The 15347-nt window shown below is 35.6% G+C and overlaps 1 protein-coding gene across 4 annotated transcripts in view; it reads right to left on the reverse strand.

The window, feature by feature from the left end:
* Positions 1–407: 407 nt before the first annotated feature.
* Positions 408–15347, reverse strand: part of LOC118739154 (neuronal membrane glycoprotein M6-a-like) — a 44793-nt gene continuing 29853 nt past the window's right edge. For all 4 annotated transcript variants that reach the window (XM_036470333.1, XM_036470331.1, XM_036470332.1 and 1 more), the window contains exons 3-6: positions 10270–10429; positions 5651–5810; positions 3461–3605; positions 408–766 (exon numbers count right to left, since the gene is read on the reverse strand). In XM_036470333.1, the coding sequence (XP_036326226.1) occupies positions 489–766; positions 3461–3605; positions 5651–5810; positions 10270–10429 (743 nt within the window). In that variant the 3' untranslated portion in view covers positions 408–488. The remainder of the gene's footprint in view (positions 767–3460; positions 3606–5650; positions 5811–10269; positions 10430–15347) is intronic.

A 15347-nucleotide genomic window follows, 5' to 3' on the forward strand; every position in this document is an offset into this window, starting at 1 on the left:
AAAAAAACAATTAAATTTCAGTTAGACAATAGTTATGCATATCAGTATCTAAATAACTTAAAGTTAAAATATTATTAAATAAACAAAATAATATACATAAATACAATATACATTTCAATAAGTTGTGTGTTCATGATGTCTACAAAAAAAAAAAGCAATGTGAGCAGCTTGTTATTTTATTATGTATTCCAGAGAAAGTTCACTACACACATTGCTCTGCTTATTCCTTTTTGAAATTCAGTATTTATGCATGTTTGCTGTTTGCATTTCCTATCATCGTTTTGCATAAATCTTCATTGTCTATAGTTAGCGATTCATTGTTTTGTTACTTCAATCAGTTCTTTTGTTTTATTCTTCTAAGTGTAAATGTTGTTTTTTGTGTGATGTGTGCGTGTTGAGTTTAGGTGTTTTTATTATTATTATTTTCTTTTCGTTTTGTCTGTCGCTCACTTCTCCTTAAGCTCAAAATGAATCTTCTGAAATATGTCCTAGAAGCGATCCTTGGATGTTGCGCTATACTCGAGCTCATTTAGATTTTGTATTTCCTGCAGCTCCTGGAATTTCTCATGATCCCTTATGTGCGCATAATTGGCGGCTAGACACATTAGATAGTGTACCAAACTCAGTATGACAAGCAAAGCAGCCAATGTGGCGAGAATGAACATAACTTCGGCATTCTCGACGCCATCCTTGCAGAAGGTTTTAATTTCATATTTGTCGCAGATTTTCATATCTTCTTGTTTGGTGTTGGGCGGGAACATGAAATCTGTAAGAGAGCAAGAGAAGGAATTGTTTATTTAATGTTTTGTATAGTTAATTATGAAAAGTTTATACATTTAAGTTATCATTTATTGAGAACATCAGCTATTTAATTAACATCTGAATGCTATGTAAATTAGGGTGGTACTTAAATAATAATAAATAATAGCAACATCTAAATTTAAAATTCTAAAAAAATTTTTGGGGTGAGTACCAGAGTTAGGAAAATTTTTAATTAATATACAAATAGCGAAAATTGGACAAATGCAACTTTTTTTCGAATATTTGCAATTATCAAGAAATTTTAAAATTTCGTGCATGTCTTTATTTTGTATGTAGAAGAAAATAACGCGGTGTCTTATGATGTTGATATCTTAAGGATCACCCTAAAAATATCTATGCTTTGGTTCGCGACGCCTATGCAGTGATCATCCTTCGCTAATTAAATAATTATGCAGACCTCCGGAACCGTAGATTTCTTTTGACGTAGGAAAATGCATCAATGTTTCCAAACTAAGGCATCGCACGCACATTCTGATAGTCTGAAGTGACACTGCAGTTGAAACAAAGTAGCAAGTACTTTGGAATACAAATCGATAGCAAACTGACGTGAAGCCTCAATGTGGACGTGTAGGCGTAGAAAGCCTCGGTTGCGTTCTATGTATGAAAAAAAATATGCTGGGCTGCATAAGTGTGGGTCACATATCGGCTTCTCCCTTTCACAGGATCCTCACGATAATGGTCATAAAAAAGAATAACACTTCTATCATTGAAGGCATTTCCGAAAGCGGGACTCTCTGCCAAGAATATAGTATTTTCGCCCGGTTTAAAGCTACAGTTTTTTCGCACGTCCTACGGTCACGGTAATATAGCAAACAACTCTCTGAACGGGTTGACTACGTGATTCCGGGCCTGTATTTTTAAAGGAATTTCGGAGCAACCATTGAGTTCATAGACGCGCGTTTGAAGACGACTAACACGTTAAATTTTTTCACGGATGGGTCGAAACTGCATAACAGCGTAGGTTTGTTGGTTGGTAGAAGCGTCGCCTGAGCACATCCCCAAGACCCAATTAGTGCTTATATCACTGCGTATTCTCTGGAATGCTTGTTTTTGTTTTTGTTGTTTTCATGATTCGTCGGTTTCTTCAAACCATTTGGATGTTTCGATGAATTTATTTAGGCTTGTAATGGTGCATTTGGAGATCTCCCTAGGATTTTGGATGGTAAAACTCCCTAGTATTTCATGCCTTACTCGTGCCAATGCTAGGCACTCGCAAACAAAGTGTAGGATCGTTTCATCACTTCCCGCAAGGTCACAGCTACGGCCCCGAGGGTTGTACGGACGGCCTTTTTTAGCTGCGTGTTCGCCAATGGGCCAATGTCCCGTTATCGTTGCTGTTAATTGAAGTTCTTCTGTCTTTGGTTTGTCATAATGCGGACATATATTCCTCGCACTTTTGCAGGCTTGAAGGTTGTTCCAACATACATATATCAGTCATACGTACGAATTGCAAATGCAGTTCTCTTTTGATGAGTCCGAGTGGACAATTTATTGTCTCTGCTTCGGATTCATCAAGAGATGCTCCGGCCTTTGCCAACTCATCAGTCTTCTCACACACAGATGAGGAAGATGTCTATTAACTCGGCCGTCAAGCTTAACGCACATTTGCAATCTCTGACTGTTTTGGATTTTGTTTTTGGCGAGGCAAGTGCCAGAAGTGCTGCTTGGCTATCTGAGAAAATGTATGCTTTTCGTACACCTACGCAGTTCCTCTCGAATCCTTTACAGGCCCTTTCGATTCCCGGTACTTCCGCTTGGAAGATGCTAGCAAAGTTCGGTAGTCGAAACGAGAGAGGAACATTCAACAGAGCAGGAGCGGCGGTGTTTTGCGCAGTGTTAGCTTTTATTAAGCCTTATAGTTGCCGGAATATTGTAGCATTTTCACTTCCTTAAGAAGTGTGGTAGCGTGAAGTACTATGGTTGAATTATATGCTGGTCGAATTATGTATACGCACGAGCTGGATACTATTTATTGCCTAGGATTATGTATACTGTGCTGTCAGTGTCCAGCCCATAGCATGGTGCAAATTAGTCTCTGGCAGTAGTTTTTCTGGTAACATCTATAGCGTTCAATGTTTTTTCCAAACCATGCCATCGTTAGAATGTCTAGCCTAACCTATAGATGGTTTTAAGCTCGGGTCGAATTTTTATGAACACGAATCTAGAGACTGATGTACAGAACAAAGTTGAATTAAAGGAAGGTTGGAAGAAACCATTTTTTCTCGACGCTCAAAAATAGCATGTCGGTTGATACTTTTTGTAACTTATCAGCATTAATCAGGAACTCCAAAATTACGAGTGAAAAGAAAATCGATAGTCTGTTCTACAAAAGTAAGTAGTTTTCTACGAAAATACGGAGTTTGAGGTTCCAGCCAAGCGCTGCATTTAAATATGTTCAGGTGGGATTTTTATAAGAATTTTAGTAACTCAGCCGAATGGTAAACTATTAATTTCAAGGTTATCAATAAAAGGGTGTTTGCTTTATTTATTAGTTTTGACAATTTTAGTTCAAAGAGTGGTTCCTTATAAGATGGATATCGTTTGAAATAAATTTTATAAGCCAGTATTAAATTTTTTTACAAATATAATATATGCACACACATACCTATGTGTAAGATTATATTAAATTTTTACTTACGAAACTGTGTTAAATCAATGCAGCTGAGCGAACGTTCCACACTTGAGCACATATTCCAGAACATCGTATAGATAAAGGTGACTATGACCAAGAAGCATAGAATTAATATCCAAACAAAGTTTAGCAAATATGTGATGCCCATGAACTGAAAAAGAAAAAATATAGAAAATAAGTGTTTTGGTTAAATAAAACGAATTCCAAAAACCTAAAATTAAAAAATTTCACTTTTCAAATTGCAATAAATATGTTATAATAATAATAATCTATACATATGTACATATAATAAAATTGTAACAGGCCGATGTCTGTACATTATAGATATTAAAGAAATGTTAATATGGAGGTCTTTATTAGAGCAACAGAAGTCATAATCAACAATTTTTATAATTTTTGACTGTCTGTCTGTCTGTCTGTCTGTATGTTTGTTGCATCACTCGAAAACTAATCCATGGAATTGAATGCATTTTTCACCGATTTATTTCTAGAGGTCTAACCTAAAATATAGGAAAAAAAATTAGAAAGTTGCCACCTGTTCGAAAATTGTTGTTTAAGTAAACCGATAAGATAAAGTAAATATTGCAATATGGCTGTCAAAAGAAAGAAATTATAGCCGAAAATATTTTTATTGAAGGTTGCCAAATGTTTGTTTATTTAATTGATACAAAATTGAGTATTGCAATAAGGGTATCAAGTATCACAAAAAGACTTTTCAGGCGCAGTGAACCACGCCGGGTATATGCTAGTATATAATATTTTGGCGCTAAAACTTTTGCTAAGGGTTTGGCCGAGCTTCTCCTCCAATTTTTGGTGTGCGTCTCGATGTTGTTTCACAAATTGATAGTTTAACGCCGCCTATGAACGGCGATTGTATTTTTATGAGAAGCCTTTCATGGCAGAAATACACTAGGAGAGGTTTGCCATTGCCTGCCAAGGGGCGACCGCCGTTAAAGAAAAACTTTTTCTATGTATATGTAATCTGATTTAATTTTCAGCTGACCTAACGTCTACGGGTTGGCCTTCATAAATACGATACTATTCAAGTACGCTACACGCTTTCACGTTAAAATTTCCAAAGATACATTCATGTCTCGCTTTTGTAGAAATACTCAAACAAGGCAAATTAACAGAAAATATTTCAATTAGACAACAATCAATTGCAGTCGCCTTCTTTTGTCTTTGATTAACGCTTAATTAAGTTTTGAAACTTTTCGCGGGCGAAATGCGTTTTTAATTGTCGGTAAGTTGTCGACATTGATATCTGTATGTATGAATGTACATTTTCGAGTAGTAGTTAGCAATATTTAGGAGTCTGTTAGTCAGTTCATTGTAACTTTATACACAAATAAACCATTTTTTGTGTGTGGGTGTATGTGCATACAGTCAGCAGCAAAAATATACATACCCTAACGTTTTGACGATTTTATTTGTTTATAGTTCCCCTACCAAATTTTTCGTATTATTTTTTATAAAAATATATGTAGTTCATCCAACAGCAAAGTCCTCAAGAGTCAATATTTTTAATTTCATACAGAACTCAGGGAAATGCAAGAAATACCAAGAAATTTTTTTATCGAAATGTAAAGTTTTTCAGTGCGATTTCATAGAAACATTTTGAATGTACAGTCTACTACATAGCCCAGTCAATTTTAGTCTAATAAAGTGCAAGTTTCAAAACTATCGTTGATTTTTGAGACTTTTTTGTGGAAGGTGTACGTATCTTCATCTATATAATAAAATGATTCTTGGATTTTTTGCTGTTGAATTAACTATACTATTTATAAAAAAAAAAGAAAAATTAAATATGTAAATAAAATCATCAAAATGTCAAGATGCCTATTTTTGACGCTGACTGTGCTATATCGCAGACAATATCGGTGCAGTGAAAATGTCGCATCAACTTAATTTTTGTACTTTTTACTCCTATTTAGTTGCCAGTTGGCGATGAGCCACCGCTATCTGTACCATTACTCTCCTGCCGCTCATCCCAATCAGTTATTCGACTAACTTCACAACAGTAAATACTCGTAGTATGTACATATGTATGTGTCTGCATGTTTTAGTTCTATGTCGTCTACTACTTTCTTTCGACGCTTGGTTAGTTGACTGGCAAGTATTTTCTTTTAGTTTTTTTTTTGTGTTTCTTGCATTTAATTTTGATGTTGTTTTAGTTTTTGCCTTTTAAATACTTACCACTGCACACGAGATGCGCCCACCCACTCGTGAACGCCACGCGCGATAGACCTTGTATCGTGTCGCTCCAGTTGCGAGGAAACCAACGAAGAGTATCATAAAGCCAAGCGCCGCCATTCCCGCAGCAATTATGACGAAAATCATTTGAATCGCTTCAATCCTGCAAAATGAAATGAATGCGCAATTAGAGTTGGTTACATTTGTCGCAGAAACATCCGTTTTGGGTGTATTTTTATGTGCTGTTAATGTATACTTAAATGCAAAAATTATACGTATTATATCAATGTTTTATGCATAATTGAGGCATAATTACAGAGGGAATTTTAATACATACGAAAAAGTAGAGAAATCAATAGACATTACATTAAAAAAGAAAGAAAAACTTGATCTTTAAGCCGAATCCCAATTCAAATTTCGTTCTTAGATTTCAGCGCTTGGCTATTCAATATACTTAAACTTAATGATAATTTTCTGAAAATTATTCGCGGATTATACGATCTCTATTTTGGTCGTTTTGGAACATTTCCTGGTTAGAGAGTTGTAGGTATCTTTGGCTAACTATGGACCCACTCTTCGCTACATGAGGGCTATGTTCAGTCAAAGGAAAAAAAGAAGAGAATCTGAAATAATCCAGTTGCAAGATCTTCGAGGGCTGCATTACCAAGTTTTTGAGAGAAACGATCATATTCCATACACGGCTGGGACGTTATGTGAGATAATGACTACAGTTATGAACAAATTAACCACAGATGGTTTGAAGCTCGGTATTAAATATAAAGTAGCTTTCAATTGGGCAGCCACTACGTCAAAGTCCACTCTCTAACGTTTGGTGGACGTATGTTAAAACAACGACACAGCGGTTCCAGGTTTCCAAATTTTGCGTTAGAACTTGAGTCTGCACACGTAAAAAACCCAACTGGTACAGGAGCTCAAAGCTCAAAACCAAAGACAAAGCCGTTGATTCGCTGATTGGGCTTCAGAGCTAAAAATCATCTCAAGAGACGAAGCGAATTTTGGATGAATTCCTAACAAGCATATGTTTATGCCATAAATGGGAGGACGAAACTGGATATAAACGCGTCCAGGTACAGATTTTGAACCGGTGGTGGTGGTGCAAACTTTCTTGTAAAAAATGTTGGGGTTAACCTCAACGACAAGCGCTACAGAACGATAGCAGCCGATTATGTTTGGTTGGAGTTGAGCAATAAGGGTATAGATACTACGTTGGGGATGCTGCATTAATGATTTGAACATATGGTTTTGTTTTGCTTAGGTACATGAACTTGGCCATCACGATCCTGCGATTTTACCCCAACAGAGTTTTTGTTGTAGGGTTTTGTGACTTTGCATGTATTTGCCAATGGAACACCTAGAGAATAGGGGCCGTTGAGCTAAAAAAGTGGGAATGGCCCGCCCCCTGTTCCTGATTTGAATGCCATATTTTTTTTTGTGCAAATTAACAGGGGCGGCGCTAAGAGGGGCTAAACGTGGAATTTTAAACATTTCTAAGAGCTTATATTTCGAAAGCTATTAAACTGGAAACTATTAAAATATGGACAAAGTTTAAAACATAATTGAAAAACCTTTAATATGATGTATATATGTATCTAAAAAGTAAAAAAACTAAATTATGGCAGTTTTTTTATAAAAATTATGTTTTTCGTAAAAAATTGCGTAATTAACTATATTAGCAAATATGAAACACTGAACAGGCACAACTTCTAGATATGCTAATTAGATTACTTATGATTATGCATACAATATAAAAATTGCAAATATAGGAAAATCACAAAAAAATTTTGTTCAGCATTTTTTTTTTTTTAACAATTAGTTTATAATCTGAACGACTTTCGTCATATTATTATCATAAATCAGTAACAGTAAGTCTCGTCTTCCATTTGCTAATTATTACGTACCGATCGATTAACATTTACCAAAGTTATATCGAAAAACTTAAGTGGATCTCCAGTTTTTTTCTAAAAAATTTCTCTTCAATTGTATAAATAACCTTTAAATGAAAGAACCAGATTACAGAAGAGTGTGTCAGGGAGTGACTTTTTTCGTTCAAGCTGAATGCAAAGCAGTATCGTCCAATTGGAGAGTCCTCAAAAGGTTTTCCCAGGATATGTTAAAGACTATTGCATTTACCTACTGTCACTTTTTCACATAATGGAATTAACTAAAATATTTATGTATATCTAAACACTTATTGCACGCCCCCTACCTTCGTATAACGGCAAATTTAGAAACCGCGAAAAATGTGCTTCTTCGGTGACTAATGAAATCATTCCGCACCAATTTTCAAGACTGCATAAATGGACTTAAAAAGTGGCGTATCTCACCCTAATTGTATTATGTTAATGTATGTAAATACTTATATGCTTGAAACTACTATTAACTCATCTAACGATTCCTCATCTTTGACAATAAATGCTTGACTTCATTCACCACGATCTTTAAAACTGACCAGATCGGCGTGACCAAGTCCATGGTCCTTTTAATATTATATAAACATCCGAAAACATTAAAACGTTTGAAATATATCTCGTCTCACTTTTTTGTATTTTTCACTTGGTTGCTGAAGTAATGAAGAACTGAAAAGTCATAAGGGAAAATTATAGTTTTTGTAAGTTTTATCTTAATATCTTAAAAACTTGTAGACTTATTAATTAAACAAGTAATTTTTAGCAAAAAAAAACCGACTTCAACTCCCATATAAAAAAAAAATATATATATATATATATATCTCATGATCCACTGATCGGATCTCAACCAGATTAGTGTGGGACCACCTCTGAGACACTACCTTTCCGATGCAAAAAGAATTATCGAAATCGGTTGACGTGGTCCAAAGTTATGCGGTAACATACATAAAAAATAAAAATAAAAAATAAAATATTCCGACGAACTGATAACCTCCTCCTTTTTTTGGAAGTCGGTTAAAATGATAAATGAACGTGAGGTGCTAAATTTAATAACCCATAATTTCATAAACGTCCTGTTTATAAAAATTTACTCATTCCATAGATATTACAAACCAAAGTTTCATTTTCAATATTCATACACTTTGATTCAATTGCGCGGGTTAAAGATAAGTTTTAAATTAATCTTTCGTGGCCAATAACAATTGGCTTAGACCCAAGGCATCATTATATTACTATTACAATACGGTCAAATGTCTTTTATTTTCCCCCATACAAAATCGACCCAGCCTAATGTATATACCTAACAGGACTAAAAGTGAGCTGCTCCCCAAAGGAGCAAGTAGGGAGCAGTACAAAAGTAAAGTAAACAAAAATATTGAATTTCTATCAATGCTCAGAAATAAGTATCATTTTGATTAGTAACATAAAATATTTTCTTTTGAAAAAAAGTTAATTTATGTACAACCATGTATGTATGTATGTATATCACATAGTAAAGAAGAAAAACCCATGTTTATAAGTACACCCAATAAAGCCATCAAATGGTTTACAAAAACGCCCTTATTTTATTAAAACAAAAATATAATATAAAAATTTAAATTTGCATGCATTGCTTTTTAAATGCTTTACTTGAAGCAGCAAGGGAGCGCTTCTTTCTAATGACACACAATGTTAAAATACAATTACGTGTGAAATTAGGAAGGGAGCGCTTACTGCTGATTATGGAGCGCTCCAATAGCAAAAATGGAGCGCTTCTAGCCCCGTTGGGTACAGCTATATATGTATATGTATGTATATGTAATAACCCTGCAGTAAAATTTAGAGACAGTCTGGCAAAGCGCTAGTTCCGAACTTCATATTTCAGAACTATCTCTGAACTGTGGCAAGCGGCTGCAGAGCGCGACATTTGAAACTTGCGGTGTAAGTGTACAAGTTCTCACTTCTCGTACAATATAAAAGTAGCTCAGCGAGAAGACCTCCGACTCAAGCATCGTTGGTCGCGTGTTCAAATCGCGGGGGGGGGGGGGGCGGTTGTGAGTTTTCAGATTTAATGAATTTAAATTGTTGCGTGTCGCTTACAATTTTTTTTTTTTTGTATAAAAAATGTAACAAACGTGGAACCTCTAAAATAAAAGAAAAAACGGAAGAGATCCAAAAATCGAACCTTAAAAACGGTTTCTTATAAAAAAAAAAACTGTTCAAAACGGAACCGGTTAAAAACTAGTTGGATAGTAATGCAGTGGGCGACAATTGCCACTGCCAATGATATCGCCGTGTAAAACTGAACAGTAAAAAAGATTGCTTGGGTATTGAGCTAGATCTAGTACTGTCGGCAAAAGGTCTAGTTCTACGCTAGTTCTATGCTAGTGAGATTTTCTGCAGGGAAAACTCGAAAACCCGCATACATTTACCCCCATAGCTCAGCATGTATCCGTAAACAGCTGCACATTTCTCAATCGCATTCTATCAAACACCACGTCGTTTTAGACTCACATCAGAGTGTGGACGATGTAATTGTAATTATCGTATGCACATTAACACATTTGGTTTAAAATTAACAATTTCCAAATACTGATGGACCATTTCGCATGGTCAGCCCATCAGCAGGATGATACAAATTATACTGACATACAAATAGAAATATGTATACCGATAAACCACTATACCCCGATAAGTGTAGATATGAATACTCACCAAATTAGATGCAAATGAAATACTTGATCCATCATAATCACCGTCAACGAGGCGCCACGATACATTGTGCCACAGAATATGCCAACGCCAAGCAGACACATAAGTGTCGCTATTAATGTGGCATAAGGAATGCGGGACATACATGATTGACAGCAGTCACCTGTAATGAAGGAGGAAGAGAGAGAGAGAATAGATGAGTACGGTGGAATAATGCACAAATTAGGTATGGAGTTATAAAGGTACAGTTCTACATAAACATAAGTATGATCCATCTATGAAAATACATCTATACATATACATACATACAAATTTAACCTAACCTACCCAGCAAGAATGACCTAACGCATTCACCAATACACTTACAAAATTGTCCATAAAAACCAACACATTTGCATATTAGCCATATCCATATGCCATTCTTTGCGTTATATAACATCGCATAATAATATTTAATTGAAAAGAGACAACTACATATATGATAATATCTGTGGTCATAAGCAATAATCGCCTAAGTCGAAAAACCTGAATTAGAGAAAAAACGCTTTAAAGATTTGAATTGTAATGTTAACCTTATGGGGAAACCAAAATATTTTCATCTACAACTTTTTAAATAGCCTAGGTAACGAGATGGAAGTTTCACATACACATGGAATAGTAGTTGCAGAAATCGATAGCATATATAACTTAATTCTTTCTTAAGCGGTTATTGCCATGCTTATTTGGGCATGGCTTGCAAAATGGGTTGTTTTTACGGATATATGCCAGCCTTTCAATGATTTGAACGTAAAGCTTTCAGGCTCTAATAAAGAAGAACTTTATAACTTTATAATTGTGATGGACAGATCACGTTCGTGCTTTTTAGGCTAAACTGAAAGTTATTGGTAAAGCTATTGAGGCATATTCATAGTCCAAATAAATTTAGTAGCAGCTTTTTGGTAGATATTACATTGATAATTATGTCAAAAAGTTGCAATTAACTTTAGTGTCGTCTTTTTTTTACTTTTATTATTTCCATATTTAAAATCATATTTGGATTTATATGAAAAACCAGACGGATCAAGAGTCACTGAAGAGTTTTCTGTGGTAATAAATTCATTCATCGACGAATTTTCATCGAGGTTTTCTGAATTCAAGGAGTTATCGGAAACATTCAAACTTATTATGTATCCCGATGTGACTTCACTTGATAGACTGAATTTGTTTAATTTGCTAATACTAAAATTTTGGAAACTTGGAATTTAATTCCAGACATATTAGATGGCACGCGTATGTATAAAGGTCCGCCGTTCCTGGCCTAGGACATGGCCTTGTAAAAGTATGTAATCGATGAAATACACTGCAAGTAATCGGTCGGTAATTGACGGAGTTTACTAGGTAGCTACCGATTCATCAGTCCTGCAGTCGCTCCCCGGTACTACAGGGTACCTTACTTTAAGTACATACATACATATGTATGTGAGTGTAAAGATTTGCTTATATTGCGGGCATTCATTCGTAGTTCTACACAAATTGTATTAAGTCGCACCACATTGTGTAGAAGCATTCGTGAGCCAAAGCATTTCAATAGGTTACCAGAGTTGATGGCCGATGATTGCGTTGCCAATAGATTGGTGCAAAATTGAGGTATGACTGCATGTGCACATACATACATATGTATAGCCATTAGAGTGGTAAAAAAAAAATTCCGAGATAGGTTTCGGGGCACCATCCAAAATATTTCCACTTGCCGAAAGTGGTGCTGGCACCAATCTTTACGTTTCTCTGTATAAATTTAGAGGATGATCCTGAAATGTTTATATTTTACTCTATAAGTATATTAGCTGCATTTTGTTGTAAGCGAGCGACAAAAGAGCGCTCAACTCGGGTAAAATTTCCTTTTAGCTACTTAAGCAACCCTGCTGATGACTGGTAGGAAACATGTGATTAGTTTAACGCGATTTAGATACAAAAACCAATTTAAATGAGTAATGAGTGACACAGTGGTGTTGGCGAGCTGTGGTTCGTTGCAGCAGTGTCTAATGGGATCGGAGCCAATAATAGGACCAAACATAGCGGAAGCCGTGAGATACATCAGAGATCGCATGACTGAGAATCATGTTTTCTGAAAAAAGCCAGACAAGGTGGTAGCGAGAGGGATTCATCTACGAGCCCTGATTAAGGGGCATCGTTGACCTTATTTAGAGGATGAGCATAGTACAGAGAATTTTTTCTGCCGATTTCCGGCCTTTGCCTGACCGAGATGGGTTTTAGGTCGGACGTATTGAGACTGGACGAGTTACATGCTTTTTCCCTCGCCAAACTACTGAGATTCATAAAAGCGCATTAAGTAAAAGACCAGGTCTGCCTCAGTGCTTGGTGAATAATTTTACATTTTCCGGCTAATTTCATTCCGCTCTATTCTATTCCATTCCATTCCATTTCATTCCAAAGAGAACATACCCAATGGAAAGCTCTAATTGAATGCTTGTTAAATTGTTTTGGGTTTTCCTACTAATTCCACTCCATTACATGTGATTCCAAAGAGAAAACATACGCGGAGCAGTAAAATCTGGTTCTCGGTGTTTTTCCTGTGGCCGGGTTTTCTGGTCTGCGTCTATGCGATTTTGTGTAAAAAGCAGATATACATGTCTAAGCCACTCGTCCATGCAGATATGTATCTCTCCTGAACTGGATGAACGGTGAACTAGTGATCCCAAAGCCTCAATGTTACAGCAGGCTTTGACATCGATGAACCGACTTTCCAAGATCTTCACATCAATACACTCCTATACTAATTGGACGAAAGTAAACGCAATTGTTCGAACTTTCTCCTTCTGGAACAGCTAAGTGTAGGGTCATTGGGTCAGAGATTTCCGAAAGCTGCTCGCAGTGAAGCTGCGGTAGTAAAGCATTCCTTAAGATTCGCTAAATCTGATGCATCTACGCAGAAGGCGCAGAAGGTAATTTTGCTCCAAAATTGGGAGCGCATGACGTCTGTTAGCGATAAATGTCAAAAGTAAAACGTGCGAAGGTAAGAGCGGCTCCAATAGAAGGAGTATAGTCGCCGATATGATTACCATACTACAGATGCCGAAATCATAAAGAAACCCCGAACAGCAATTCCCTTACTGGAAACGACAGGGGCAAGCGACTTCGAAAGCTGTCCAATCGTGCTTAAATGAAAATTGGGAAAGGCCACACAAGCAATGGCTTTCAATGAAAATAAGTTATACAACTTTAATTTCTACAGCTAGATAATGAAAATCCTCCGAAGCTGAGCCCTGCTTTGGCCACCATGGTTCAAAAAGGAGCTGGAAAGAAAACAACGAAGATCTTTTGATCTTATGTTCTGCCTTTGAACGCCACATTGCAATTAGCGACCAATTTTACTCTGTAGAGAAAGTTTGCTATGAAAAATTGGTTTCTGTTGGAAGAGACAAAATTTTCCGTTTCTTTGGAATTTCTTCTGGATCGCCCTAGTATACATACATGCTGCACATTCAATATCCTTTCCCAACATTTCACTCTAGGTGTGCATTCGCAAAATAAGTCTGTTGATATTTCATCAGTAACCAGCTTCCAACTATGCAACAAGCATTAGCAAGCGAGCTACAGCTACCAAGTACACGCTTACATAAATATTTAGCACGAAGGTGCACATTGCTATGTACATATGTACATACATATTCACACATATTTAAGCATTTTATTGATTGCTTGCGAAGGAAGAGCAATAAAGCACAGGTACTTCAACATAATAGGATGTGTTGAATGCGATTTTTTAGAAAAATATTTGAAAAATACATACATAGTTGAAAATATGTATGTGAACCTTTAGTAGCATGCAACTAGGCAGAGTTGTATTTAGTTGTTTTTATAGCAATATGTAATTAAAACAAATGATTTGTAATGCATTTTTTCAAGTTCAAAGACCATGTAATAAGTGTTGATAAATCAAATTTATTGAGTTTGAATTATAAAAAATGCGTTTGATTTATACGTATATACTACAGCTTCATTTGCGTTTAATGCCGTGTAACGTGGCGTATGAGTAATATTAATTTTCACATAAAATGTTCATTCGAGTATGAGTGCTTTGTGATTCATAATTGACACGTCAAAGGGTAATTTCGTTTAACATGTTTTCCCTTTTTTGCATGAAATAACATGTGCACACTTGTTTTTTTTTTAATCTATTTTAGAAAAAAAGTAATAACACAACTGACCTAATAAAAAATGCTTGCTTGACGAGTATAAATGAGGTTTTTTTTGTACAGCAAGGCGTAGATATTGAACTGCTGCTAGAACTCGCTTGCGTATGGCCATCTGCACTGTCATATTATAAACTATGGATCCAATTTTCTTTCTTCAAAAGTGTCATATTCATACATTCATACGTTAGAAGGATACATAGCTTCAAATATGCTTATGAATATGTATAGTGGTTGTGAAATCCTCTTCCAATATTAGTTCAATAGGTGACGTTGACTTTTCCTTTTATTTTCAAACTACAAGCGACTTTTCATATGCAAAGCAAGCGAGAAAGAAGTGTAACATATTTCATGTACATATGTACATACTTTTTTTTACCATGCAGCTCACTGATTTGCATACAATTCATTTCACTACCATTTTTTTCCTATTTCTTTGCTAAGCTTTAAAAATGAAAACATCAATGCACGAAAGCAAAGAGTAATGAAAGGTAGGAGAAAAATGCACTGAAACGTAAATTTAAAGTTTTTCTGAAACTTTTTTTTTCCTCTTGCGCACAGCAAAAAAAAAATTGTATTATAAATACAAGATGCGAAAGTATCGTTTTCGTAGCGACATTAGAAACAAAAAAATACAAAAATGCTTCCTTAGCAAAAACTCAATGATTTACAGATATTAGAGTGGTAAGTTTGGCTGGTAGGTAGGTATTAGAACGGTTTACTTCGAAGAAAAAATTTCGAAATTGCCTTCGAATCGAAATACTTCCTTAGCAACAGTTTAATGGTTATTGGCGACCTTTAATTTACCGACATTAGGGTGATAGAAACTGAGATCTAATAGGTATATAAGTACTAGAACTTGGTACTTGGATTCCATGAACTTTCGAA

Source organism: Rhagoletis pomonella, unplaced genomic scaffold (genome assembly GCF_013731165.1).
Source record: "Rhagoletis pomonella isolate Grant_MI unplaced genomic scaffold, Rhpom_1.0 Rhpom_scaffold_00005, whole genome shotgun sequence".
In the NCBI taxonomy this organism is placed as follows: Eukaryota; Metazoa; Arthropoda; class Insecta; order Diptera; family Tephritidae; genus Rhagoletis; species Rhagoletis pomonella.